This window comes from Colletes gigas, unplaced genomic scaffold (assembly GCF_013123115.1).
Source record: "Colletes gigas isolate AHSC1104 unplaced genomic scaffold, ASM1312311v1 Colletes_gigas_Sc00005, whole genome shotgun sequence".
Classification (NCBI taxonomy): Eukaryota; Metazoa; Arthropoda; class Insecta; order Hymenoptera; family Colletidae; genus Colletes; species Colletes gigas.
In genome coordinates this window covers 1,279,874-1,307,080 of record NW_025106634.1, presented here as the reverse complement: position 1 = coordinate 1,307,080, position 27,207 = coordinate 1,279,874, and the positions used below count along the sequence as shown (strand labels likewise).

At 33.7% G+C, this 27,207-nt stretch overlaps 5 protein-coding genes across 7 annotated transcripts; 3 read left to right on the top strand and 2 right to left on the bottom strand.

The window, feature by feature from the left end:
• Nucleotides 1–958: 958 nt before the first annotated feature.
• On the bottom strand, nucleotides 959–1,772 carry LOC122395236. Its single transcript, XM_043392664.1, has 2 exons — nucleotides 1,721–1,772; nucleotides 959–1,485 (listed from the first exon to the last, which is right to left on the bottom strand). The coding sequence occupies exons 1-2, from the start codon at nucleotides 1,748–1,750 to the stop codon at nucleotides 1,222–1,224; spliced, it is 294 nt and encodes a 97-aa protein (XP_043248599.1). The 5' UTR covers nucleotides 1,751–1,772; the 3' UTR covers nucleotides 959–1,221.
• Nucleotides 1,773–2,850: 1,078 nt separating this feature from the next.
• LOC122395154 (palmitoyltransferase ZDHHC3) lies at nucleotides 2,851–5,431 on the bottom strand. The gene is made up of 7 exons (XM_043392526.1): nucleotides 5,199–5,431; nucleotides 4,909–5,075; nucleotides 4,665–4,850; nucleotides 4,460–4,596; nucleotides 4,161–4,245; nucleotides 3,882–4,094; nucleotides 2,851–3,810 (listed from the first exon to the last, which is right to left on the bottom strand). The coding sequence occupies exons 2-7, from the start codon at nucleotides 4,987–4,989 to the stop codon at nucleotides 3,649–3,651; spliced, it is 864 nt and encodes a 287-aa protein (XP_043248461.1). The 5' UTR covers nucleotides 4,990–5,075; nucleotides 5,199–5,431; the 3' UTR covers nucleotides 2,851–3,648.
• Nucleotides 5,432–5,525: 94 nt separating this feature from the next.
• LOC122395153 (vacuolar protein sorting-associated protein 26B-like) lies at nucleotides 5,526–10,792 on the top strand. The gene is made up of 6 exons (XM_043392525.1): nucleotides 5,526–5,952; nucleotides 6,070–6,213; nucleotides 7,217–7,611; nucleotides 7,707–7,813; nucleotides 8,019–8,230; nucleotides 8,321–10,792. The coding sequence occupies exons 1-6, from the start codon at nucleotides 5,950–5,952 to the stop codon at nucleotides 8,588–8,590; spliced, it is 1,131 nt and encodes a 376-aa protein (XP_043248460.1). The 5' UTR covers nucleotides 5,526–5,949; the 3' UTR covers nucleotides 8,591–10,792.
• Nucleotides 10,793–12,132: 1,340 nt separating this feature from the next.
• Nucleotides 12,133–14,703, top strand: LOC122395152 (motile sperm domain-containing protein 2-like). The gene is made up of 9 exons (XM_043392523.1): nucleotides 12,133–12,345; nucleotides 12,619–12,762; nucleotides 12,870–13,047; nucleotides 13,125–13,494; nucleotides 13,585–13,660; nucleotides 13,724–13,830; nucleotides 13,922–14,122; nucleotides 14,197–14,334; nucleotides 14,410–14,703. The coding sequence occupies exons 1-9, from the start codon at nucleotides 12,264–12,266 to the stop codon at nucleotides 14,587–14,589; spliced, it is 1,476 nt and encodes a 491-aa protein (XP_043248458.1). The 5' UTR covers nucleotides 12,133–12,263; the 3' UTR covers nucleotides 14,590–14,703.
• A 1,445-nt stretch (nucleotides 14,704–16,148) lies between these two features.
• On the top strand, nucleotides 16,149–23,354 carry LOC122394993 (transcriptional repressor CTCFL-like). 3 transcript variants are annotated; one of them, XM_043392243.1, is made up of 13 exons: nucleotides 16,149–16,370; nucleotides 18,418–18,590; nucleotides 18,677–18,900; nucleotides 18,971–19,335; nucleotides 19,447–19,616; nucleotides 19,704–19,840; nucleotides 19,962–20,112; nucleotides 20,214–20,355; nucleotides 20,442–20,714; nucleotides 20,782–20,918; nucleotides 21,188–21,330; nucleotides 21,410–21,637; nucleotides 21,862–23,354. In XM_043392243.1, the coding sequence occupies exons 2-13, from the start codon at nucleotides 18,461–18,463 to the stop codon at nucleotides 21,913–21,915; spliced, it is 2,154 nt and encodes a 717-aa protein (XP_043248178.1). In that variant the 5' UTR covers nucleotides 16,149–16,370; nucleotides 18,418–18,460; the 3' UTR covers nucleotides 21,916–23,354. The 3 variants fall into 3 exon arrangements, with proteins under 3 accessions (XP_043248178.1, XP_043248177.1, XP_043248179.1); XM_043392242.1 differs by having other exon boundaries at nucleotides 21,853–23,354; XM_043392244.1 differs by having other exon boundaries at nucleotides 16,151–16,370; nucleotides 21,212–21,330; nucleotides 21,853–23,354.
• The last annotated feature ends 3,853 nt before the right edge of the window (nucleotides 23,355–27,207 follow it).

Genomic DNA, 27,207 nt, shown 5'->3' with positions numbered 1-27,207 from the left:
CCATCCAATTATCGAATAACAACTGAGTCGTTGCTCCTTGGCATGAAGATAAATTCTTCTTGCTTATGCTGCCTCACAAGCTGAGGCTAAACAATATTCGCGTAAGTTAATGTCCAAATAATTTAAAATTATTTTTTACAGCTATTGTGTAAACCTAACATCTATAATAACAAGAAGAAAACGTCAAATAAAGTGAGACGGAGCAAACAACGCGAAAATTCCATCGTATTTTTATGATTTTGTTAAATTAAAATTCAAGAACGAGAGGCATTTATCGACTGATATATTTACATTTCTCTAATCAACGCATTTACAGTAAAAGGTGTTTCAGTTATCTATATCTTTCTACGAATTTTGTTTCGCGCCACTCCTTAGATCACAATCCTCTCCGTTCACCATCCGTTAAAAATCACTATCTCCATTGCTCCGCGGTTTTATTTTATGTATATGCATTAGTATCGAACTTACTCCGGTATAAGTTCTCGATTTGTATCAAACGTTCGATGCAAATTAAATCTTATCAAGTTTCAAGCCTGTGAGAGGCGTATATCAAAAATGAGACGCGCGTTAAATGCTTTAGCGAATTAAAGATTTCTACACGGTTGACAAGATTGAGTCAAAGATACATAAATCGTAAAATTATATCGTGCAAAAGAGGTGTTTTGGGCAGAATAAGATATAGAAAATGTGGCTGTTTTAAACAAAAACATCATTTCTTCAATTTGATACTGTTGGTCCCAGGAATCAACGCCATTTAAAGAAAAGGTCAGGGTTAGATCTGGGTTATTATCATTAAATAAACAAGTGTTATATTTTCAATCGTATACTTTATTATTCGTACTTTGTATAAACTAAAAAATTGATACAGAAGAATTTCAATTATTACACAGGAAAATATTTTTTATCAATTTTCAACCTTCCATTTTTACTGTACCGATAATACAGGTTTCTTCCTCGAGTCTCGAAGGATTACGAAAAAGATCACGAACGGCAATCGATAGAAATCGTTCTTCAGATTAAGAAAACAATATCATCAAAAAGAGAAATGTAATTAATCGAGAAATTCGGCTCGTTTGTGCTAAACGTAAAGCACCTGATGCATAATACATTGCATGTATTAACCGTTAATAACGCCGTAACACGAAACATCGCAATTTTCTACGTATACGCTTAAGATATTACAATCGTTTGCATTAAACGAGTCTCTGGGCGCGCGTCGGCTTAATTGTAGTTGAAACGGCGCTTTCCATCGAAGCGGAAACCATAAGCGGCGCTGTTAGGCGCGCCGACGAGAGCGGGGTTTTTGTACTGATGGAACGATCCGTGAAGATGTGCCGGCCTCACGGCGTTTTGTTGCTCCTCCTGCGATCCTTTCAAGTAAAACGCCTCGAACTGACCCTCCGGCAACAATATGTCCTTCAACGATTTGTCCTCCGGGTCGTAGCCCAGTACACGTACCGTCATACCCATAAAAAGCATGACGTGCTGCAACCACAAACAACCCATTAACGCTCCGCTAATTAGCAAAAAAACCAGAACATATTAAACGACATCGAACGATGGACAAAAGTAATTTTATTTATTTTTATGCATCGATGCATCTAAAAAATGTATTAAAGTATTTAAACTATAAATTATCTTTGAATAATTGATTCCACCAAGGTTTTGTCGAGCAGTAAATCCATTTCTATATTCAAATCAAAATTTAAGAAACACGTACCATTAGTAAGGTAAAAACGTTTAAAGCCATCCTCCAGTTTGAAAGTCGATCGACTCGCTGAAACAATTCAGAAAAAGAGCCACGTGTATGTAATTAAAGAAACACGCGAAAATGGTATACCAAGTCAGAAAAAGTGCGTAGGCCGTAAATATAAATAAATCAAGCTTATAGTGTTTTAACGACGCGTATACAGAGTAAATTAACAAGGTGCGTGCCAGGATACCGTAAACAATCTCTTGCAATTAGAATTCGCGATTCTCAAATTAGTTACGCACCTCCTGCACGAACGACATGTTATGAATTTTCGAACGATACGGACACACCTTATTGAGCACGACGAACGAGACGAATCACTTTAGACACGTTAAATTCGCCAATTTGTTCATTCAAATACTTTTTTTCATTTCACTATTATGCCTTCTTTTTTCTTCGTGGAACACACGGAGCCGCGGACGACAATTTGAGAACCACTGTTTCGAAATATAAATTTCCGTAGCACCGAAAAGAAACGAAAACGAAAGAAAATTTCATTTACTTTAAAACGAACTCTCGTATTATCATTCGATTGCACGGACAATTAATTGAGTTTTGCTTTCGTTCTTTTGCTCGTTAATGATCGTTTCGGAAGATGCAATTAAGACGACCGTATCAAGTTCGCGTTAAACCGTATTAAGGTTTGGCTTCTATCATTAAAAATTGCAAATGTACTAGTTTTCGTGCTTCGAACTTACCGAGCAGCCGTAGCAAAAGTGAAAGCCGCTTGAGCGATCGTACACAACAGTACACTGCCCGGGAACGTTTCCTCTATCTGTGCACGTTTAACGACCTTGCCACTGTAAGCGCCCCCACGTCGAAGACCAAGAGCAGAGCAGCTTCGCGATCCGCAGAAACGGAAGCCGATGAAAGTGGAAATCGAGCGACCTCGGGTTTTCGCAAGAAGCGTCAGATCGCTTTTTATGTTTCCGCTAACAGACCGTTTGAAACGCGGGTTCGGTTCGCGCTAGAAATCGTTATAAAGGTACCACGCATTTTCAATAATTTAGAGCCACTTTAAAATTATATCGTGTCATGTCTATCATGATCTAAACTATTGCTCGAATTAGGAACGACTTCGTAGTCGGTGTGTGTGATGTGCAAAGATAATACCATCGGTACATGTAAAAAACTGTACAACAATTTATTTATACAAAAAATCAGGTATCTCCATATAAATACAAAAATTGAAAAATAAGAAAATAAAATTAAATGGTGATATGCCTCTCGGAAAAGAAGACGTACAAAAAGCTTGCAGCTGCCACAAGTCGCCAGATAGTTTATATTTATTGTCTAGTCGAGACGTCGTTAATTAGTAAAATGGTTGCAATCGGTTCCGAAAAATAATTTCTTTTTGATCGTTAAGAGTAAACTAGATCGTTAACAAATACAATATGCTACGTATCACAATGTGCCATATAAATATCTAGAGTGCACGGAAATCTCGATTTCAAAATTAATATTACATATATTCATTGCCACGTATAATACAATTGCGTACATTTATATGCTAACTTTCACGATAATCGGTTATATTAGTACACTAACATTTTAGTATCACGGATAAAACATCTTTTTTTTTTCTTCTTTAAATTAGTCATGTCACTACCATAATACACAATTATATCAATGTCTAAATACAAGCTTCTCGAGAGATGCATACTTTGCATATGCTTGCAAGTTTACAATTTTCGTAATTAAAATATATATTAAATGCTACTCGCCGTTTTAAGTACTTTTCGAAAGTGGTCGCAATGAAGTGAAAATATTAGAAAACTGTATAAAATTACAAATATTCTATTGAGTTGTACATGACTTTATGATACGTCATAATTATGTAGTTTATATTTACATATATTAAATATCCCTGGGACGCAGTTACATAACCTAACATATTACACGGAATATAAATAAGAATCTAGCTTTGTTTTCCCCTTTGGGGGTGAAGTGAATGGTGAAAACCAAGCAACTGAAAACCTTCCAAATACTGCTTGAATCGATTTCCATTTGCTGTTACGAACCCACCTGGCTTCCTCCTTTTTTAGTTGCTCAATGCCCTACAATAGAAATTCAAAAGGTGAACGAAATGTTTAAAATTGATACAAGCCGAAGTATTTGAACTACGTACAGTTTCGTCGTTCCAAATTGCCTGCAATTGGGTTCCCAACATTACAGCAGTAAAAATGGCAAATAGAAGTGCTTCGAAAGCCAAAAAAAGTAGGAGCACCACTGTCGCGGGTGGACTAAACGTAGAACATTCCTTCCATTCTTGTCTTACGCACGTAGTAAATTGTTGTATACATAAAAATAAGGATTGTAAGGACATTCCTGCTATATAGAACTGAAATATATTGTATAAAAATCAATGTATGCTCCACTTTTAGTTTATGTAAACAGCAACACATACAGTAAAGAGTACAAAATACTTTTGATTATTTTCCCCGACACAATTGTTAACCCATGGACAATGGTGGTCCATTTTTCTAATGCATCTACAAACAAACAATGTAAGTATCTACCACTAATTATTCTTTGTACTTTATGGGCTACAGCAGTGTCTCTCAAACTTCACTATTCCACTGCCTCCTTTCTTTCTTCCAAGAGCTTGCTAATCTCCACCAACATATTCAGAGATTTCCAAAGATCCATAAACCACAGTTTAAGAAACACTGGTCTATGATATTTTCTATGCTATGATAAATTTACCTTTGGCAAACTGAACAGTGATGTGCTCTATCTGGCTTAATAGAACAACACTTTGGACATTTAAAAATTAAGTCTCCATCCCTAAATCCCATTTGTTCTATCATTTCTTTTGTAGCATTACCTTTTGGTACTGCACCCTATATGCGTAAATCATTTTTTTTCTCTTATTATTTTCATTGAGAACCCAAGCATTTATTGTACTTACTGGATCAGTAAACATTGTCCTTAAGTGAGAAGCAAATGCTAAAAAAGTTAAAGATTGGAATATTGCAGTATTTAAACTAGAGTATACAGTGTTTATCGTAGGAATAAGGATAACTGCCATTACTACAAATTCTGCATAAATTATTAACAGCCATGTTAAAACAGCACATATTATGCCACATATATCCTGCAATAAATAAATACGTGGGAACACATTACAAAAATGAAAAAACAATAAAACATACCTTGATGCACCACAATTTTCCACCGTAACATTTATTATGAACATCCCTTTCTCTTTGAAGGCAAATATAATCATAATCCATGATTTATACTTTTCCACTAAATAATTAAGCATTAATCCTATAAGGAGTTACCAATAATGTTTACTAATATAACCATGGTTCCATGCCTGAAATCAAGGTTAATGCAAAAATCAATAATATATCATAATACTCTATGGTATATTTGTCAGAAATTTCTGAAACATTAAATTTAATCGACATTTTAAAGTATAACCTAAACGAATACTTACATTGTAATTCACAGACTTACAATAACTGAACAACACATAACAATGTTTATTTTAATTCTCTTTATTTATTTTTAATGCGTGTACAATGAATATCAAATAATAAAATTGATTTTTCCGTTGTCACCTCTCGTATAATTGGACCGAGCATGTATACATCCATTAATAAACAATTGTGTCAGATATATAAGATATCCTTTAAACATCCACGGGCATACCGTTCATAACGGTTCAAATATAGCATAAAGTAAACGAACTGCAAACGAAACTTGAACACGTTATCACGTGTAGATTACGATAGTTCGGTTTCTAAACGTCAGCGATATTCGCCATTGAACGGTATTACGAACGCACCTGCCTTTCGTACGGGGCACATGGTTTTATTGAAATTATTTGATCGTAAATGTGATACGCTATCAAAAACAGGACCAAGAAAAGTTAAAAATGAATGTAATTGGATGTAAATAATACCAAATACTACCAATTCGGATCGTCGAATCGCGGGGTTCTTGCACGCGACTACAAGTTTGACAGTACGTGGTAAGGGTGGGGGCCACAGTGCGCGGCCATATTGGCTACTTGTGACTTTTGGGAGGCAGTGAGTAAAAAATAACCCAACTTTTCTCGTTTCTACGTGAAAAAAATGTTACCCTCGAGAATTTTTCATTAATTTTACACGTTGGTCTTATCAGCGCAAACACGATTACGGTGAAAGGTGTGATCGTTTGTACAAGGTCATCCTTTTTTACGAAAAATGGTACGTTAACATTTGATTAATAGATTCCCCGTCATCGGATACTTGAAATTGTTCGTTGTAAAATTCAACGATTCGCGAGTACGTTATTCTTTTACTTATTTTCCTCTTTCCCCGTAGAGTTTCTTTGGGTTCGGTCAGTCGGCTGACATTGAGATTACTTTGGATGGTGCAGAGACCAGGAAGACTGCAGACATCAAATCTGAAGATGGCAAAAAAGAGCGCCACTTGTTATATTATGACGGAGAAACTGTGTCAGGAAAGGTAAGGATGATTTTTTAATATATTGCCAACGGTATAAAGCAGTAAATGTAATTAAACAATGTTACCTGTAACCTACAATAGCTAATCGAAAAACTTCATATGTATCGAAGTAAAGTATAAAGTCAAATCAATTAATAGTGTTTGTGTATTAATTATTCCACTTTAATCCTCAGAGAATCTTTTTATGTCTCTTATGTTAGGATTTTTAGATACACCCGTATATATTTCATGTAATACAGATGTATTGTATGTGGAGTGGACCAATAACAATTACCACCTTAAATATCTTTAAACGTATCCAAAGCAACGAGAGTAAGAGAAAAATTGTTTTATACATTTAGATAAGGAGTTATTCTATATATTTGAGTAGAAATTGTGTTTGAACTTCTATGACCTTCAAATATAAGTAATATATTTAACATAATATAAGCAACTTAAATTTGCATATACATTCATTTGTGTTAAGGTATAATTGTTGAGCATTTTTACAGTTTTTAAGATACTCAAAATGGTAATTGTTATTGACTACTTTCTATACAGGGCGGTCGGCCAACCCTGGGAAAAATTTTAATGGGAGATTCTAGGGACCAAAATAAGACGAAAATCAAGAATACCAACTTCTTGATCGAGGCTTCTTTAAAAAGTTATTAACGCTTAAAGTTCCGACTGTAGAGCTGCGTGTGCGTGATAGTGGTTCTCATTCAGTATGAGAAACTCCACTTACTGACGTATCGACAGTCTTACAGTTTTGTAAGTGAGAACCACTATCACGCGCACGCAGCGGAACTTTAAGCTTTAATAACTTTTTAACGAAGCCTCGATCAACAAATCGGTATTCTTGATTTTCGTCTTATTTTGTTCTCCAGAATCTCCCATTCAAATTTTTTCCAGGGGTGGCCGAACACCCTGTATATGTAAGTTGTAATGGAATGTATTTTGAGTGATTGGTATTATCTTATTCAAGTTATTAACCAATGTCTCAGTTTACAATCATTATTTACAGATTAATATTAGTCTCAGAAAAGCTGGTAAATTGGAGCATCAGGGTGTTAAAGTAGAATTTATTGGACAGATTGAATTGTATTATGATAGAGGAAATCGTCATGAATTTGTAAGCCTAGTTAAAGAGTTAGCCAGGCCAGGAGAATTAACGCATAACACTGTCTATACTTTTGAATTTGCAAATGTAGAAAAATCATTTGAAAGCTACACAGGATCTAATGTGCGGCTAAGATATTTTCTGAAAGTGACAATTGTTCGAAGACTTAGTGATATTGTTAAAGAACTTGAATTAGTTGTGCATACTCTTAGTTCCTATCCAGATATGAACAATCCTATTAAAATGGAAGTGGGAATTGAAGACTGTTTGCATATCGAATTCGAGTATAACAAAAGCAAGTAAGTTAATTCATTACTGAAAATATAATTCTTTCGTATGTATTCGGCAATGAATTTTTGTGTAAAATTATTCCATTTGCTTTATCTTTCTTCAGATATCACTTAAAAGATGTCATTGTTGGGAAAATATATTTCCTTTTGGTTAGAATAAAAATCAAACACATGGAAATTGCCATAATAAAACGAGAGACGACTGGTTCTGGTACTGTATACTTAATCAATACTGTTTTTTTATATGTATATATTTAAAAGTAGTTACAATAATCATTGTTATAATTTGTATACTTTTGTAAAACTTGATGTTCATATATATGTAAATATATATTAGAGAAAGGGTTTTGTTTTCTCGATATTCGCGTACTCGCAACTTATTGTACTAAAGTAATAATTAGAATACATATTTGCAGGTCCGCATACATTTACGGAGAATGATACTATAGCAAAATATGAAATAATGGACGGTGCGCCAGTTCGCGGTGAATCGATTCCAATAAGAGTGTTCTTAGCGGGATATGACTTGGCACCTACGATGCGTGATATTAATAAAAAATTCAGTGTTAGATACCACCTTAATTTAGTCCTTATGGATGAGGAAGATCGTAGATACTTTAAGCAACAAGTAGGTTTACAAATGTGATTGTGCATTACTAATTTTTTTTTTCTATCATTGCTCGAGGGGACATCTACAATCAGATCGTTTTAATTCTAGGAAATAACGCTCTGGAGAAAAGGCGATAAGAGTAGAAAATCTCAAACCGCTTCACCACATATGCCATCGCACTTAGTATCGGCAGAAACGGGATTTCCGCAAGGAGCTGCTCAAAATGGTCCGCCATCCGTACAATCGTCTGTACCATCAGGACAACTGCCATCCAGTAATATTACCAATGTAGAAGATACACCAGCTCCAATAGAAGGCATGACACGCGAAGAAGGAGATGGTGAAGGTGAAAAAGAAGTAAATCTTGAAAGTAACTGAATTTTTGCATATGAGACAGTTATTGAAGACAATGGAAGTCTAACTAGTTCAGAGAATCAGTAACAACATTGGGAAATATCACGCGGAACTAGTAGTATCGAACAGAATTTCTCTTGTACTGTGAAGGGAAATCGAGTTTTAAGAACAGGGGCGGAATCGTTACACCTGCGAGCAAAGTTGTAAATATTTTGGATACCTATAAAGAATGCAGGTGGATAAATTGAATAAGTAGCCAATTATCGATCAAAATTTCAAATTATTGAGATCTATAGGTAATATACTACGTCGCCTGATGGGACGGACCTAAAATGAATTTAAAAAAGGTAATATTACTGAAAAGAATGATGCAGCCACATAAGATGAATAATCGTAAATGGACAATTTAATAATCGAGTATTAATCAGTGGTATATTCTCGAATGGCATCTGAATGTTACAGTGTTCTGAATATTTTATACAAACTTATTCTGTGTTATGCAAATGATGCCTTCAACCACTAGATTTTTCTTGAAATTCGAAGTCACTTGTATGGCAACTTAATGTCATATAAAAATTTTATAAATCTGAGATGAATATACGTATACTCACAATGGCTGTCTTATTTTAATCCACTCATCTAGTCTACAATTGATATAATAAAGGCAATTTAAAGGCATGCTTCGATGTACATACTATTAAAATAATTTATGAAAAAGTGTGGTTTTCTATAAAAATTTGTATTAATATTTGCACAGCATGTAATAATATAATAATCAATAGTTCTGTAACAGGCTCTAGCAATATTGTACATATATAAATTACTAAATTGTATATGCCGATTAATTTTTCAATTACATTTTTATGTCTTAGTATGTCTGCTCAATTTTAACATGCCTTTATTAATATGAGAGTGGACTATGATAGATTAAAAAATAGGATGGCCCCCACTTGTATTTATAGATATATACATACATATTACAATATGTGTGTGAATATATATATACATATATATACGTATATGGGTGTGTATATATATATATGTACCTACACATAGATGTGTGTATATATATGTATATACACATATACATATGCATATATATGATTTTTAATGATAAACAGTGCAGTAGCTACAGACTGGGTCATATATATATATACACACACACACACAAATATCAACATCTATTATAACAATACTGAAACCAGTAATGAACTAATAAAATGTGTTCTTCTATCAAGGTAGTATCATGATTACTACCAAGATGGAAGTAATGTCGAACGAAAGAGAATATCCATCGTTTTGTATGATTCTATGTTAACATGGGTCGACTGCGAAAATCTTGTTATAAAAGTGCATAATAGTCAACCACGTGTATTTCGAGAAGTTTGTTTTGTGTAAATTAAAATTTTCATACTTCACACTTTTGTTATTTGTTAACAAGAAAGATACATGTGTACAAGAGAGAGAAAAACAAAAACTATTTGTGAATTATTTGACATGTCAAATATTGTATATACATATACATATTGTCATACGATATGAAGCTAGTTGTATATTTTAATGCCCACATAAGTATATTATATATTGTATACAGTGTGCCTTTGTGTACACGTATATTGAAAAAAGATTACTTCGTTTATACATACACCCTTCCTACTATTATACGTAACCGATACAGTGCAGCAAATTTTTGTTATTATTGTCTATAAGTTGCTTTTTATGTAGAAAATTTCAGAATAACAAAAATCATGCAGTCGAATATCATTAATTTTATGACGATTTATATAAGATGGAATTAACTAATGGACTAGAATTTTATAACAACGATTAAATATCGATTTAAATGTCCCTAGTTCCCCAAAACAGTTCCTTAATTAATATAAACATAGTTTGTTTCATTTATCGAATATTTGGTGACACAGATTCCTGCCACATAAGGGGAGTCTTAAATTCAATCATATTTCTTTCATTACGGTACACTCTCTAGTACCATATGGACAAAAGAGAGGATGGTGCTATTTAAACTGTATTATAAATTATCAGTATAATGAACAGATCACAATGTATTAAATACGTATCCTTGCATTTTAATACGTTTGTGTACATGTAATTAAAATAAAATATGTACAATATTAGTAACATATATCAGAATTTATTCACAAAATAATACGATAATTATTCTATGCAAATTTCTCTACAAAGAAAATGAACAGAGAAATTGCATAACCGCAGATGAAATATAGAATAATTTATCGCCTTATAGAATTTAGTATCTGTTGGTGTTATCGATTCTGATTGGAGTAAAATGTTCACGCTATTAAACCTAGGAATTAAAACTAAATATGGCGAGAGTTTTAATTGAGGAAGCAATCGAAATCACTATCATACACGATATAATTTTATCGTTAAAATAACAAAAGTACATTAGTTTATGTCCTCTCTATGTTACGAATCTTAGAACATATTCCATGTTTTATGCTTTTTATCAGCTTTATCGTGAAATGGAAGAAGTAGAATTTGGTAACTTTCCCCTCATGCGACACGAATCGTATTAACGAGCATGATCACACGTATTATCCTTAATGCCCCTTTCGTAGATGGACAATACATTAATTGCAACGACAAAAGTATTTACGATCAACAATGTGATCCAAACCGGCTTTACGTAAAAGCAAATAATGTATTGAAATGAAAAACTATTTTAATACCTTGTCTGTCACGATGGTCACTGTTTACAATGTATTTCAAAATGGTTCACAACGAAGGAACCAATTTTTGTAAAATATTAAATAAAACTATTATTATTAAGAATAGGTACAACATAAGAAGTACATCATGGAATTAGCGAATATTTCTATTTTTTATACTATAATTTCAACACGTGACGATATCTATAGATATAGAAAATTGACGTGGTAGTTAACTTGCTGATTAGTAAAGATAACACGATTATCACACCCAAGTGTAACTTTCTAATTTAAAACCGAGGAAAGTAAATTTTTAAGTACCGTCTGCGTTTGACAGTAATCTTAATTATCACATCTTATCGAATACCTACCAATTTAAGCTGAACAACTCAACTTTCGCTTATTTTTAATTTGTAACACGATTCAGAAGGTGGCTCGTGAACTGAAAGTTGTATCGAGGCGTTTAGCAATTCTAGCACCAATGCTGAATATGAATTCTACTAGTTTCACTTAATTAATCGCAATAGTCCATCGATACATCGTATAAATTAAGGGTTCGAATTCTAAAATATAGAGAATTTACAATCGGATCTACTTTTGTTTTTACTAAGGGATATTAATATGTACACGTAGAAATCAAGCTTAAATAAAAGTAACGTTGCTAAATTATATGTATCAAGAGTTATGGCTCTTTGCTTATAAATAATTTATAAATCGTCTCGCGAATGTTGCAATACTGATTACGTGGCACATCTGTGTACAGGTTTAAATAATGCAATAAGTAATATTCGCCAATACGCATCTATTAGTAAATCCATTAAATAGCTATCAAGAAAGAAATATGTACATCAATTGAATTACTTCGATCTAAAGTCCGAGTAGCATGCGCTCCACTCTGTGCGCAGATCTGGTGTCGGATAAACAATTATTGTCTGGATATCATATTATAGTATAGTTCACTGCCGGTTAAAGCTTCGCCGCCTTCGCGTTCCGTAGTTTGTTAAGTGAAGATGGAAGTACGGGCAGAATTAATTACAGAACTTCGTGAAAAATTTTTTAAAAAGTTGGACGAAGAAGAAACACCAGAGCCTAGTGTGTATACTTAATTTTGCTCAGTAAAATTGATACTTAATTATAGGTTGCATGTACAAAACGTCAAATAACTAGAATGACAAAATGTAATCTTTGTTTGATGCATCAAGGTCAATGTTTTTATTATTTTGTCATACAGAACGATAAACTAGAATAATTTGAACAAATATTTATGACAGTTTACGTATCAATTACTAAATTCTATTATGACAGTTATATTGTGCATGAAAGTACACGAGATTTAGTTAATTTGTTAATCAAATTTAATTTTAGGATTTCATCCTGCCGATATTGCCAAAGTAAAAGAGAATAATGTGTGGTTAAGGAGATTTTTAGAACATACAGAGTGTAATGTGCAAGATGCACTCAATATGTTATGGGAGACTTGTACTTGGAGAAAAGGATTTAATGTAAATGGTAAGCATTTAATAAATTCAAATGTACAAATACTTTTTTTCTTGTACAAGCTTGTGCATCATTTAAGTAATATATAATTATATTATGTCACTGTTACCTAATTATAGAGATTACAGAACACAATGTAAAAAGAGATTATTTAGAAGATGGATTTTGTTTTGTCCATGGTAGGGACAGAGATGGTAAAATAATGTTTGTTATTAGATCTAAATTGCATGCAAAAGGAAGCAAAGATTTAAATGAATTAAGAAAAGTTATTGTATATTGGTTCGAGAGAATAGAAAGGTAATATAATATTTGCTATGTCAAGCTCAAGTTCATATATTTAAAGTTAATGTAATTAATCCTTTTTACTATTTCAGAGTAAATAATAACAATCAAATTTCACTTTTCTTCGATATGACAGATACCGGCATTTTGAACATGGATATGGAGTTCACCAAGTACTTGATCGGCCTTTGCAAAAATTATTATCCAAATTTTTTAAATTACATCATTATTTGCGAAATGCCGTGGATATTGAATACTGCTTTCAAGATAATAAAATCATGGTTGCCACCTAAAGCAATTCCAAAAATTAAATTTGTTAATAAAACAAATATCCAAGAATATGTAGAGTACAATGATATTCTTACAATTTGGGGTGGTACCAATGATTATGTTTATAAATTTGTACCGGAGGTACAAAGTAATACAGATGCTATAATGAATGATAAACTTGATAATAAAAAGGTATATGATCGTTCGTTAAGGGGAATAAAAATGTGATTAGTTCTTGGTTTAAGAGCTAATTTTAATCTTGTTGTTCCTTTAAAATTTTAGGTACATTTTGCGGAAGGTTCACCGATAACGGAACAATCTCCGAGTAATTTTGGAGATCAGACAAATGAAGAGGAATGTAAGTAATGTATGTAGTTATACTCTTACTTTTTACTAATATATAATCCTAAATATTTTTCAGGTTTGTCCATTGAACCAAAGACAATTACATTTAACAAAACTGGAAATGAAATTGCGGGCACAATTACACTCAAAAATATAACGGCAGATAAGCCTTTATCTTATAAGGTATAACGCGTATCTTTATCTTTTAATATGAATTTATTTATAGACTACCGGCAAATGTAAACCTTCTTTTCATAAATTTATAACTTCATAGATAAAAACAACATCGCCCGAAAAGTTCCGAGTACGACCAAGTACGGGAGTTTTATTACCTCAGGAACAACGAGTTGTGTCAGTAGTTTTACAACCTGGATATAATTTACGCGGTCTTTTACACAACGATAGATTTCTAGTTATGTGCCTTCCATTGAAAGACGCGAACATACTTCCTCAAGAATTAGTTGCTCTTTGGAAGGTAATAAATAATGTCGTAGTGTTTTATGATGCATTGAATGTAAAAAATTGAATTGTCGATTTATTTCTTTATAGGATGAAATACCAACAGAACAGCATAAATTACGATGTTGCGACGGCGAGACTGAAAGCAATGAAATACAAAAATCGCATTCCATGTTATCGTCTGGAATATCAGAAAACGGCAGGACAAAAGATACACTTTTCTATAGAGTAAGAAAAAAAAAAGTATTAATGCAAACAGTGCTGATAAGTATTGTTATTAACAAATAAAATGACAAATTGCAGATATCACAGTTGGAAAAGAGTAACGCGAAGCTACATAGTGACATCATTTTTTTGAAATATTTACTATTGTTTTCTATAATAATAGTCATTTTAATGGCTGCAATGGTTGTTTATATTTTGAGGATCGATATTCAAAATTTCGTGGATGAACAGGCCTGTCACATTCCTCATGGTATATAGGTTTTCAACTAGAAATCAATTTTATTTTTGCATATATATAATAGAAATTCTTACATATTTATGTTAAAAAAGTAATCCCGAATATGTCAGACGTTCATTTTCTCTATTTTTAGCTCGCACAGTTCCTTATTTTTTAGATATTTTTATTATGAAACGGTGTGAAAGTATGTTTTATCCCATAAATACTAACAACAAACTAGTTACTTTAATTAAGGGATTCTTATGTATAATATATTTAATATATCAGGAAGATGTATTATTATTGCTACGAAAATATACAACTAAATAGAATTATTTTTATAACGTTTAACATGTTTTTATTCGTATAGAGCATAAATCTTTTTTATCGATTGTAAATTATATTATAAAAATTACTTGATTTAAACTGTTGGCTTTACTCTCGCAACATGCCTAATCATATCTTGATTGTTGAACGTGTATTATAATACATAATATTATAATTGACTTGTTTTTTATAGTACTTTTTTATAATGGTGAAACTTTTATATCACATATATAATAAAATCCAATATTAGTACTAAAATTTACAATAGCCAAAAGAAATATGACATTTGACAATTCTACTTTGTATTCTATAGTAAGAATGACTAATAGTTGTATTTATATGTAAATATTTTATTAGTATTAACTTTATACGCTGTGTTAATAAAGTATATATTTAATATATTTATATTGAATGAAAATTGTGCACTACTTAACTGCATAATTTGTCCTGTATCATTGTATCGTATAATGTAAAAATTCATACAATGTAAGTTACATTTAAATAATTATTATTTAAGAAATTATGCAATAATTTGAATACTAAAGAATCAAATTACAGATTTTTTCAAAAACAGATGCCGATTCTACTTTTTTCAGTATGTACAAATTATACAGTTTTTTTACATGATACAAATTTCATGTAACTGTAACTCTTATCATAATGATACTGTGAAACGTTATTATCTCTATCGATCGATAATGTTTATAGGAATACGACATTTGTAAATTTGTACAAATTAATTTTATAATGATCTAATGTGAATATTTCTTTTAGAATTGTAGTCACCTAGTGAAATCCAGAAAACTATTACTTATGGCGGCACTAAAAATATGGCTGACAATTGTTGAACTCAACTTCAGTTCGAAAGGATGATGCTTCTAACAAATGAACGATTATCTCCTCCCCCCCCCCAAAATCCACCATTATATCCCCTACTCCAACTATGATTTTCCCGCTTTTTTCGCATGGCGTCATCTTTTTTTATTTCGATGAGTGTAACATCTGCTTGCACGTGAACGTAGCAGATTTGTGTTTCCTTCGAAATTACATTATCAGGTGACGTTACAACGTCGGATCGATTAAATTGTTGCGTATTTAAGAAAATATTTTCGCAATTAAAACGAAAACGTAAACTGTTTCAGAAGGAAACAATCAATCAAATTGATGAGTTCACGGAAGTTTCAATGCCCGGAAGTACCTAAAACGACGGTCGTCCGGTGTAAACACGACGAGTGTGACGCACACCATTGCGCAGCTACCAACGCGCAGCATTTGAACGTTTGCAGTTCGATCGGCCATATTGTTCTCCGGGTCTTACACAACGCCCTCACACGAACGATCAAGAGTTTACGAGGTAAGCGAATAATTTCGAGGTTTCGTGCGGCGATCGAGCTTGGAACAGCGTGCGAATACAATTCCGTTCGAAGAAAGACGATTTTTGGCGATACTGGAGGAAACCTGTGACCACTGGGCGCGAGCAAAACGTGGAAGATCGGTGAGTTGTCCGGAGCACGTAGCAGAACGGCCAGTATTCCCTTCCGTCGCGTCCTCCATATTGATGACAGCGCCGACGGTGATAATTTTCTGAAATTTTTGTCGTTAATGCCCCCTGTGTCCTGAAATCGAAAGCACCCGCGTTGTCTTAAAAGCTTTCCGACAGAATGCGCAACTTCGGAGCCTCCGGTGTTCGACGGGAGTCCGCGATTACGGAAACCTGGAGACCCGCTACGTATCTCCACGCGTTCCTTCGTCCATTGCGTCGCGATCGCATTTCGACCATGGCGTTATCCTCGTTCGCATTACCCGCTTCGGGTGTTACATGGCGTTCCGCGGCGGCGTGTGTCGCTCCTGTCAATCCTGTTGGACTCAGCTACGCGAACACGCCGATATGTTAAATTTCGGTGATCGCCAGATTGTGGTCCGAGTCGCCAATATTTCGTTCTCCCTTCCGTGAATGCGCCCGTCCGTTCTTTCGTACCATCAAATTCTTCGCTCAGATATTGATTTCTCCCCTTAATTTCATGCAACCGCAATGTTTTGTGCATTGCTGCTTCTACACCGGTGATAATCCGGTGGAAATCATATTATTCATATTCGTACACGTATTTGTACGTCCTGGATTGCAACATCGCTCACACTTGCGCATTATTAGCTAAGCGAGCATAGCTTATACGTTTATCGAACGTTCCGACCTCCATGTTGTGGTTTCCTTTGGTACGCGAAGTTCAGTTGTCCTAAATAATAAAAATTACGAAACATCGTTTTACTTTAATATCATTTTTAATTATTTAACTTCATCGTAATCTAAAAAAACTGTATCACTATACGTTTTCAACTGCGATTTCAATACTTTACAGTACAATTATAGTTGCATTAGTAATGAAATCACTATTATAGATACATATACATATAGTTGTACAGAAGAGGACTGTAAATCACAGCTGAGAATGTTACCAGTAATACAGCTTGTTTGGACTATGATGATGTCAAGTAATTTTATGCAAACAACTATGGTTACTTTCAATTACTCAGGACAACTGAACTTTGTATACAGAAGAAGGCCAAAGCATTAATGGTTAAAATGTTTCATTAATGTATTAAATTATGCTTATTTAATCATGAATCTTTTGTAATAACAATTTACATATATTATGAACTTACCCATTCTGTTGATACCCTTCTATTTAATTGCATAGAATGATTGGAATCTATATTCTCTTGTAATGATTTAGTACATAAGATATTCAAAAAGGTAGGATAAAACTTATAGTATGTCTTAATGAGATCAAATAGATGATGAAAGTTCCTATATTACTAAGATGTATGTTTATAAAATAACGATAAAAACAAAAAAATAGATTTAGGAATGTATTCAAAATGCATTTACTATTATTATTATTGAATATGAGTTAACACATAATATAAGTTTGGTCCTGACTTTTTTGGACAACCTATATATGAGAATAGTTACATTTGCTAAGAGATATTTATCTACACTTTTTTAAATTATTTTATCAAAGATTTAAGCTATATATAGTTTAATGGTACTGTTGGTTATAAGCTGAATTGATTATTGTCTGATAAAGTGGTAGAACACAATTTAATTTACTTCACTTTCAATGTACAGTGTGTCTCACAAACTGTGTCCATTCAAATATATTCCAAAGTGTTGATGGTATCAGAAAATGTTTCAGACAAAAATTAATTGGTTTTGAGGGTTGCATAGTCTGTTGTAATTTTCTTTTTTGCAAGTAAATGCTTGAAAGTCATATGAAGGTCATCAATGATTATTTTTTAATACATATTTTTTATTACATCATTCGATACAACTAGGCATTTTCTATGGTAAACTATTAAGCCATTTATGGTGAAAAATAATATGTTTAGAAAATATTTCAACATAAATATTAGTATTAGTATTGAAGATATGTAAATGTATGTTAATGTAGTTAATGTCCAAAAACAATTGTTTTAAGATATTAAACTTTATATACTAAATACTTTACATCATATAACAAAGGACACAACTAATAATATTCCAGATTAATGCGAGAAGATATACTCGTATAAATTAATGATTCGACCATGACGAGTAACGTAGCAACAATAAAATTAGAAGAGGGGCAGGAATCTGTGACAGAGATACAAACATATTTGGAAACATTTAATAAAGAAATAGAAGGAGGTCAGGGGGAGCAATTGCAACATGTGCAATGTTAGTATTTTACAATGTATTTTTCTGTGATCTATTTTGGGTATTCATAGTAAAACATGTGAGCATACTGTTATATCCTGTTATAGTGCAACAAGTAGAAGGATTGTCGGGTGGAGAGGAAGGTGGAACTTATTTTGTTGACCAATCTGGTCAATATTATTATCAAGCAAATAGTGATGAGACACCTGTAATGACGCAAGTGCAAATTCAAGAAGTAGAAGAAACCGATGTACAGAACGAAGGGGACACTTCTCAGGAGGAACAGTATCATGAGATTGAAGAACTTGAAAATGTAGAAGGAGACGAAGATGTAAGATATAATTATCATTTGAATGTTAGTTGAATATAAATTATTGTTACAAAAATGCGTCGCTCTACAGGGACAAGTGGGTAATAATGGAAATAATCAAGTTGTAATTAACTCTGGAGATGCGTATCAGACTGTCACGATCGTGCCATCCGACACCAATCCTGGCGAAGTCAGTTACGTGTTAATCGTTCAGCAACCCGATTCCGAAGACAAAGATAGCAGACCCGTGGAAAGAGAAGGAACAGAGGGCGAAGAAGGAGAAGGGGAACAAGATCTTACTGTCTATGATTTTGAAGACAATGAAGACAATGAAGTTCCCGTGGAATCGGAAGCAGAAGATGATAAAACCAAAATTATTAAATTTCTACCCAAAAAGTCCCAAACAGTTACTCAAGCTCATATGTGTAATTACTGTAACTACACTAGCCCAAAACGGTAAATTTTTTATAATGCCTTTCTTTCATCCTTCTGTCACTTGTTTCTATATCATATTATAACTTAATAAGTTAGTGCAAAAAATAAATTTCGTTAACTTGTATGACCTAGGTATCTGTTATCGCGGCATATGAAATCACATTCTGAAGAAAGACCCCACAAATGTAGTGTTTGCGAAAGAGGGTTTAAGACATTAGCCTCGCTTCAAAATCATGTTAATACACACACCGGGACCAAGCCTCATCATTGCAAATTTTGTGACAGTGCATTTACCACTTCTGGTAAGTGAAAATTTCTAAACATTAATATTGTATTAAAAAGTATTAGAATACAAAAGCATAGCAATCATTATTGGTATTTATTTACAGGTGAACTTGTTAGACATGTTCGTTATAGACACACTCATGAAAAACCACATAAATGTCATCAGTGTGACTACGCGTCGGTTGAACTGTCTAAATTGAAGCGTCATATTAGATGTCATACCGGGGAGCGTCCGTATCAGGTACATTATATTATTACTTTGCTTGGCACTCACATTATTACCGTGCTTGGTAATCATTCATTAGATATAATTGAAAGTCATTCATATACATAGTGCAAAATGTTTTTTCTCCTTATTACAGTGTCCGCATTGCACGTATGCGAGCCCCGATACATTTAAGCTAAAACGACATTTGCGCATACACACGGGAGAAAAACCATACGAGTGTGATTTTTGTCAGGCGAGATTCACTCAGTCCAACAGCCTGAAAGCTCATAAATTGATACACAACGGTATGTTAAGAATTATATATTTATTTATAAGATTTATAATACTTAAAATCTCATTTTATATCTATGTTATTTATGGTATAGTATAATACTATATATTACAGTTGGCGACAAGCCAGTATTTCAATGCGAATTATGTCCCACGACATGTGGACGAAAAACGGATCTCAGAATTCACGTGCAAAAATTACACACTTCCGACAAACCTTTGAAATGTAAACGTTGTGGGAAAACATTCCCGGATAGGTGAGCGCATAAAAATAATAATGCATTAAGCGAATAGCATTGTCGCACAATATTGTAAACGTATAATGCTTTTTCTGGTTTTACAGATACAGTTACAAATTACACAGTAAAACACACGAGGGAGAAAAATGCTATAAGTGTGATTTATGTCCGTATGCATCGATATCCGCGCGACATCTTGAAAGTCACATGTTAATTCACACGGATCAGAAACCTTATCAGTGCGATCATTGCTTTCAATCGTTCAGACAAAAACAACTTCTCAAACGACATTGTAATCTTTATCACAATCCCTCCTACGTTCCTCCACCGCCACAAGAGAAGACGCATCAGTGTCCCGAATGTGAACGTCCGTTCCGGTAAGTAACTTTTATAATACGCATATTAAATCAAGAAAGGACAAAGACACATGACAAATTCGTTTAGGCACAAAGGAAACCTTATTCGACACATGGCTGTTCATGATCCGGAATCATCTCTCCAAGAAAAGCAGCAAGCGCTAAAAATGGGTAGACAGAAAAAGATTCAAATCATAGACGGACAGAGAGTTGAAGTTATGACAGGTTAGGTCCATGATTTTTTTTCGTTACTTGAAAGTGTCGATTTTACTTAATTCGCTTATATTTGAATAATTGGTAATAGTAAATAATATTGGATAAGTAAAGTTCAACATTTCCGAAGCACTGCGTGTTTACATTTTAATGAATGAAGTGAATTATCGACACACATGACGAATGACCGACTATATAGAAACTTGTAACACAGGGACACTTACGATGTGATCTGTACACAGGTCATTGACTAATATCCATGTGTTGTGTTATGGTAACAGGTGATTTAGCTTCTAAACTTAAAGGTTATGAAGAAGAAGAAGAAGAAGACGAAGATGATATGATGGCGGTTGAAGGAAGTGACGGTCAACAATACGTTGTACTGGAAGTTATTCAACTAGCTGACAATCAGGGAACCGATCAGGTACGGAGTTTGTTTAACGAAAAATATTAATGTGAAATGTTTATGCGCGAGTATGTCATGATTTTATTCGTCTTATCAGATGGCTGTCGTAGCGAGCGAAGACGGAGATTTGGTAATGCAGGACCCTTTAAGTCAAGAAAATGGTATTGTAACCGGCACAGGGGAAGACGGGGACGAGGTGGAAGAAGATGAAGACGTAGAAATTGATGAACTAAAACTGGAGTCAGCGTCTACTAAATCATCTCAAAATACGCGAAGCGATCCAAAGTTACAGAAGGAAATGGAAACCTGTTTTGGATTTGACGAGGTAAATTATTTTTACTCCAGCCGTTAATCTCTTAATTTTCTATTTATATTATTAAGGAGTAAATAATAATGTCCAATGGTAGTTTATAATTCATTTGAATACCGAACTAATAACGATCTATATATTTCGGTAAATTATTTGTGTCCTTTTATAACTATAAATTACTGCTCGAAAACACGGTACATTATTCAGTGTATCAATTAACAACATTTCAGGAAGAGGAGGAAGAAGAAGAAGAAGCCAATGGCAATATAAATATATTGCAGACAATTTCGTAATAAGAATAAATCAAGAGAAAACTTTACGTAATAGTCAAATGTTTTATCTCTATCACAGTGTCACAGTGTACATACTGTGTGAGTGCAGTGTACTACTATGATATTTAAAAAAACTCTGCATGGCTTTAATGGAGCTATCTTTCGGGGCTAGAGTGGTCCACATACATGGTACAAGAACTTTTTTGCCACTAGTGCATTAGATGTACGTAATAATTTATGAAGGAACAGTAGTTTTGTGGTTTAGTGGAATATCAATCGAATGTACAATTATAATAATGTAAAACATCATTTTACCTTATTATCAGTGACATTTAACCTCCTTTGGAAGTCAACATAAACCGACAAAGCACCTTAATAATGAAAAACAAATATATTAGTAATATAGGTTGGCATAATATTTTTAAACAAGTTATTTAAACTTCAATATAAAAGTACAGCGCATACTAAAAGTTTGAACCGACCGACGTCGGCCATTGTTGGAATGTGGATAACAAAGATGGAGTTATAAAACGAAGTGAGGCTGCAGGTGTAAATAAATGCTTACTATTACACCTCATTTTATAGAGAAACACTGTGTTTTATGAACGACTAAAGGAAAAAAAAAGGAACGCTGATATTAATTATATCGATCGAATTTTATGGCATATTACATGAATAACACTGCATATGCATAAGTATGTATATAAGAATCATTAGTAACGAAGAAATAGGTTAGAAATTTTTTCGTTCACCTGAAAGATGTTACATTCGTGATTGTATATACGTATTTCGTAATAATAATAAACTGTCACTTTACAAATAAGTACCTATGAATGCTATTAATAATTGCGATTATTATACGAAAACTGAACTTTTTGTTCATATATAAATGTATGAATGGCAGACAGTAACTCGATGTTAAGTGTAATATTATGATCACCAGTGTGTTTACAATGCTTCTTTTTCATCCCACTTTCAACAGTTTTTGTTGCACAAAATACAGGGATTCTCGGAATATTTTCTTTTCCAGGTTAATTGCGTTTATTAAAGAATATAATAAAGAGTATATTTGTAAAAAAAAAAAAAATGAAATGAAATTATAATGGATCTGAGGTACCTTGCGTTGCTTCGTCCTTTAACAGTTTATCATATAATATACATTAGTGTGACGTCCAGAAATTGCAATTTATTATCGGTACGAATTATATAGGTTTCAGTTACGTAATCAAATTATTAGTGTGAACGTAATCTTACACGCAGTTTTTCGCACATGATTGGCTCTAAGTTATGCTATGTGTCTCGAAAAACTGTAAAATTACTGTAAAATTTTTTACACTTCAGCTGTAAAACTGTAATTGAGTGATTGATAATCATTGCGTGCGCTTCGGAACGAGGCACTTTCGTACATTATCCCAAAGAAAAGTGGTGTAGCATTTTCTCTGTAATAAATGTTATGTCATCGACAACGTTTGGTGATATTATTCCCAGCGTCACATTATTTTTGGTACACATCCCGTTACACGCGCGGGATGTTGTTTTTTTTTTATTGTTAAAAAGAAAAGCCGCAATCAGAAACCGATTACCGTTTATTTTCCTTTAAGTCCCATAAATAATCCACGACGTTCGATACGTTTGCTTCCACCTTTAGCGTTATTAGGAAAAGCCGCGCCCAACTGCACCCCTTAACGGCCGTTCACCCCATACATATTTACGTATCATCGTCTCGTCTATCAGGGACCATTTATAGAACACGCGATAGTTCAAAGTTTCTTAAATTATGGATTGCAATCCCTCGTGGAGTTCATAAAATATATTTTTTATTATTTTGAAACATTAAAATTTCTTTGTATACAGGGTGTTCGGCCACCCCTGGGAGATTTTAGAGGCCAAAATAAGACGAAAGTCAAGAATACCAATTTGTTAATGGAAGCTTTGTTAAAAAGTTATTAACAATTAAATTCAAAAATTTCAAATCGTTCTGGAAAAATTATTTTCAGTTGCGGGGGTCAATTATAATCATTTTTGGGGAATAGACATACCCCCAAAATCCTACCCACTTTCTAGAAAAAAATTCGAGGAGTGAAATTTTTCGTCGGAAAAAAATATTTCAAATCGTTCTGGAAAAATTATTTTCGGTTGCGGGGGTCAATTATAACCATTTTTGGTGAATACACATACCTCCGAAATCCTATCCACTTTCTAGAAAAAAATTCGAGGAGTGAAATTTTTCGTCGGAAAAAAAAATTTCAAATCGTTTTGGAAAAATTATTTTCGGTTGCGGCGGTCAATTGCAATCATTTTTGGTGAATACACATACCTCCGAAATCCTATCCACTTTCGAGCAAAAAATTCGAGAAGGTGTGAAATTTTTCGTCGGAAAAAAAATTTCAATTCGTTTTGGAAAAATGATTTTCGGTTGCGGGGGTCAATTGCAATCATTTTTGGTCATTATACATACCCCCGAAATCTTGCGCATTTTCGAGAAAAAAATTCAGTACGGGCGGAACTTTAAACGTTAATAACTTTTTAACGAATTCTACATCAACAAATTGATATTCTTGATTTTCGTCTTATTTTGGCCTCTAGAATCTCCCATTAAAATTTTTCCCAGGGTGGCCGAACATCCTGTATAAAAAATATGTTAATTAAATTCGTAATGTTTATAAACTTTATAAATTCGGGAGTCGTTGATAATTTTAATTTTGATTTCGAGTTTAAAAAACTCTGATCTAGTTCATGGAAGGTTTTTATCATATTTACAGTTATATCGGGAATGATTGTACCTTCGTTTTACACGCCCGGTGGTTCACGCCTTCCATTCGTATTCCCAGTGCGTCCGTAGGACGTAATAATAATCTCTCTTTCTAAAGAATGTCGATTGAAAGCGGATGTAACAATACGCGTATAATTTGGTGCGTGCAAACGATTCGCCCGATGTCGGCGAACTTTGTCGATCGCGAGTGTAAACGTTACCTAACATGATACGTTTCATAATCGTATGCACCCCCTTCAATTTGCTTAATTAAACGTATCCAACGATCACTCGATTTATGTAAAATGTAAAGTTACTTGCGTTCAGGGCGTGGAGTGCTTTTAACATTTATTTTAAGTAATTTATTACAAAGGGGAGGGCTACATCGATCAAAAATATCTATCATCTAAATTTTAACAAATGATTTTTTTTAAATTAATTTTTTACTCTTTTTAATTCCCAGTTTAACAGTTTGTTGTAGTCAAAGTAAAAGTTAATTTGTTCAAATAAAATAACAGGTAATCTATCTACGATCTATTATGTGAAATTATTTGTTATTTTATTTGGGTGAATTAACTCGAATGAAAAGTTATTTGTATTTCACTGGGAATAATGTTATTGTTATTTTGTTTTAATTAGAATGTGCCTAAGTCTGATCTATACCAGCTCGATGAAAGACGCGACTGTACTTATTACCGCCAAACGTTATTTCCCTTTCTAACGCGGGTCATCGATCTTCGCCGATTGTATTATCCCATACATAACACAACCTATAATTAAATATTACCGAACCGCGTTGTTCGCGTTACGTGCTATTTAATAAATCATTTTGACGATATAATGAAAATGTAAATATTAATCTAAGCGGTGCGCCGTATAATTCAGCGTTTCTCAAACTAGGTCTTCGTGCTTCTGTAAGGAAATATGTATTTTAAATAAATTTCTCAGTAAACGACGTAGATAAAATTTAAGAGGACCCGAAACTATTTAAATTGAACACAAAAGTATTAAAATATAAATATAAATGTTCCAAATTATATTACAAAAATCGAAGCTTCACTCTGCTCTAACAAAGATCTTGTAAGAGCATCTCCAAAGTTGCCTTCTATCGAGGGAATTCGCGAAAAGGTGAAGAAATGGTTTGAGAAATGCTGATCCAGTTTAAGACCATGTATCCGTGTATATCGAGAGGAAAATTGCGAGATGTTGATCACCGATAGCGAGTTTAATTAATGAAATCATAATTAGCGGGATTCTTTGTTTTTAATTGAAAACGGAGAAAGCTCTTCGTACGCATAGATTCGCGACGAATCTGTAGCGTTTCGAGCGATTTACGGTGACTGGTTTTCCACCAAAAGATAATCTTCACAGCGTTTACATACTACTGTCGACAAACGAAACGGACACGGGGACAAATGGACGTGGCACAGGATACAACGCCCACGCGAATGCACTCTCTTCGCCTCCCACGGTCCTTCTTTTACGCGACACCGAGTATCGGTGATTTTCACGTAGGAGAGGAGGTTGCAAACCACCTGAAAACCAAATTCATGTCGATGACAACACTTTTGAGGTAGTCTAATTTTGCCAAATCGTTTTCAGTTAGGCCTCTGACAAGTTAGAAGCAGAAGAGGCGCATCCCCTTTGGCCGCCATTGTTCGAAGGTTTGGATAGACGCGACAGCAAACAAAATTAAATTAATTAGATTAACGCTACTTCGTTTGCGAAATTTCATCCTTTCTAATGATTAATGAACCTGCTCGATATGCAATAACACGACCGAGGAAAGTTTCCTAAATGAAAGTGTTTTACGCGAAAACACGTAATCGCTTGCGTCACGTTAACGCGAAAGAAACGGTCGTTGCACTGGTCAAACGAACTAGCGACTATCACCATTGATGATGTCTCATTGATACTTATGTACACACTTTTCTTCTTGATAGATGAAAGAAAATGAGTGAAACCACAGACGAGGTACAGGATACTAATGGTCAGAGGTAGGTCTATTTGTAATCCTTTGTAGGATAACAGGCTGGTGGGAAGATGCAACGTCTAAGTTTACAATTAATTCGACTCTTTAATTTACAGAAGAACTACAGTTGGTCATCTATTTCAGTTGGTCTTCTTGGCTATTCTTGGATCTACACTGGACCGCCATCTTGGTAACAACCTCGTTCTTGACCATCGATGACCATAAACTGACCATCCTTGATCATTGAATAATGATCAACTAAAGCCATCACGAAGTACAAGATTTTTTTAAATCATGTATTTCAATCAAAACTAGGAAACAAGTTTGTCAAAATGGACTTTTGTCCTTGAGTCATCCAAATGTTTATACGTTAAATATTTTCATATATGTCGCCTTCTCTCTCCCCCTAGGTGTCCTCTAATTTAGAAACCTTTAGTGATCTAAGATGAACTGGTTTAGGTGAATATTTGAATTTCCGTTTGAACCAAAAGGAACCATACTGGCACCACTTGCGTCATCATTGATCCCATCACTGTACACAAGATAAGAGTCCACGGCGTATCGGTGGGCTCATGTCGCGTATAATGCG

Bases quoted from the DNA above. Each gene is read 5' to 3' on its own strand.
- LOC122394993 (XM_043392242.1), top strand. From the start codon at position 18,461: ATGACGAGTAACGTAGCAACAATAAAATTAGAAGAGGGGCAGGAATCT. The intron at 18,591-18,676 runs GTTAGTATTTTA...ATCCTGTTATAG, and splicing joins GCAATTGCAACATGTGCAAT to TGCAACAAGTAGAAGGATTG. The intron at 20,113-20,213 runs GTATGTTAAGAA...TATATATTACAG, and splicing joins TCATAAATTGATACACAACG to TTGGCGACAAGCCAGTATTT.
- LOC122395153 (XM_043392525.1), top strand. The intron at 7,612-7,706 runs GTAAGTTAATTC...ATCTTTCTTCAG, and splicing joins TTCGAGTATAACAAAAGCAA to ATATCACTTAAAAGATGTCA. The intron at 7,814-8,018 runs GTACTGTATACT...ACATATTTGCAG, and splicing joins ACGAGAGACGACTGGTTCTG to GTCCGCATACATTTACGGAG.
- LOC122395154 (XM_043392526.1), bottom strand. From the start codon at position 4,989: ATGGATTATGATTATATTTGCCTTCAAAGAGAAAGGGATGTTCATAAT. The intron at 4,851-4,908 runs GTATGTTTTATT...TATTTATTGCAG, and splicing joins GAAAATTGTGGTGCATCAAG to GATATATGTGGCATAATATG. The intron at 4,095-4,160 runs GTATGTGTTGCT...AATATATTTCAG, and splicing joins AGTATTTTGTACTCTTTACT to TTCTATATAGCAGGAATGTC.
- LOC122395152 (XM_043392523.1), top strand. From the start codon at position 12,264: ATGGAAGTACGGGCAGAATTAATTACAGAACTTCGTGAAAAATTTTTT. The intron at 12,346-12,618 runs GTGTGTATACTT...ATTTAATTTTAG, and splicing joins AGAAGAAACACCAGAGCCTA to GATTTCATCCTGCCGATATT. The intron at 14,335-14,409 runs GTAAGAAAAAAA...GACAAATTGCAG, and splicing joins AAGATACACTTTTCTATAGA to ATATCACAGTTGGAAAAGAG.
- LOC122395236 (XM_043392664.1), bottom strand. From the start codon at position 1,750: ATGGCTTTAAACGTTTTTACCTTACTAATG. The intron at 1,486-1,720 runs GTACGTGTTTCT...TTGTGGTTGCAG, and splicing joins ACGTTTTTACCTTACTAATG to CACGTCATGCTTTTTATGGG.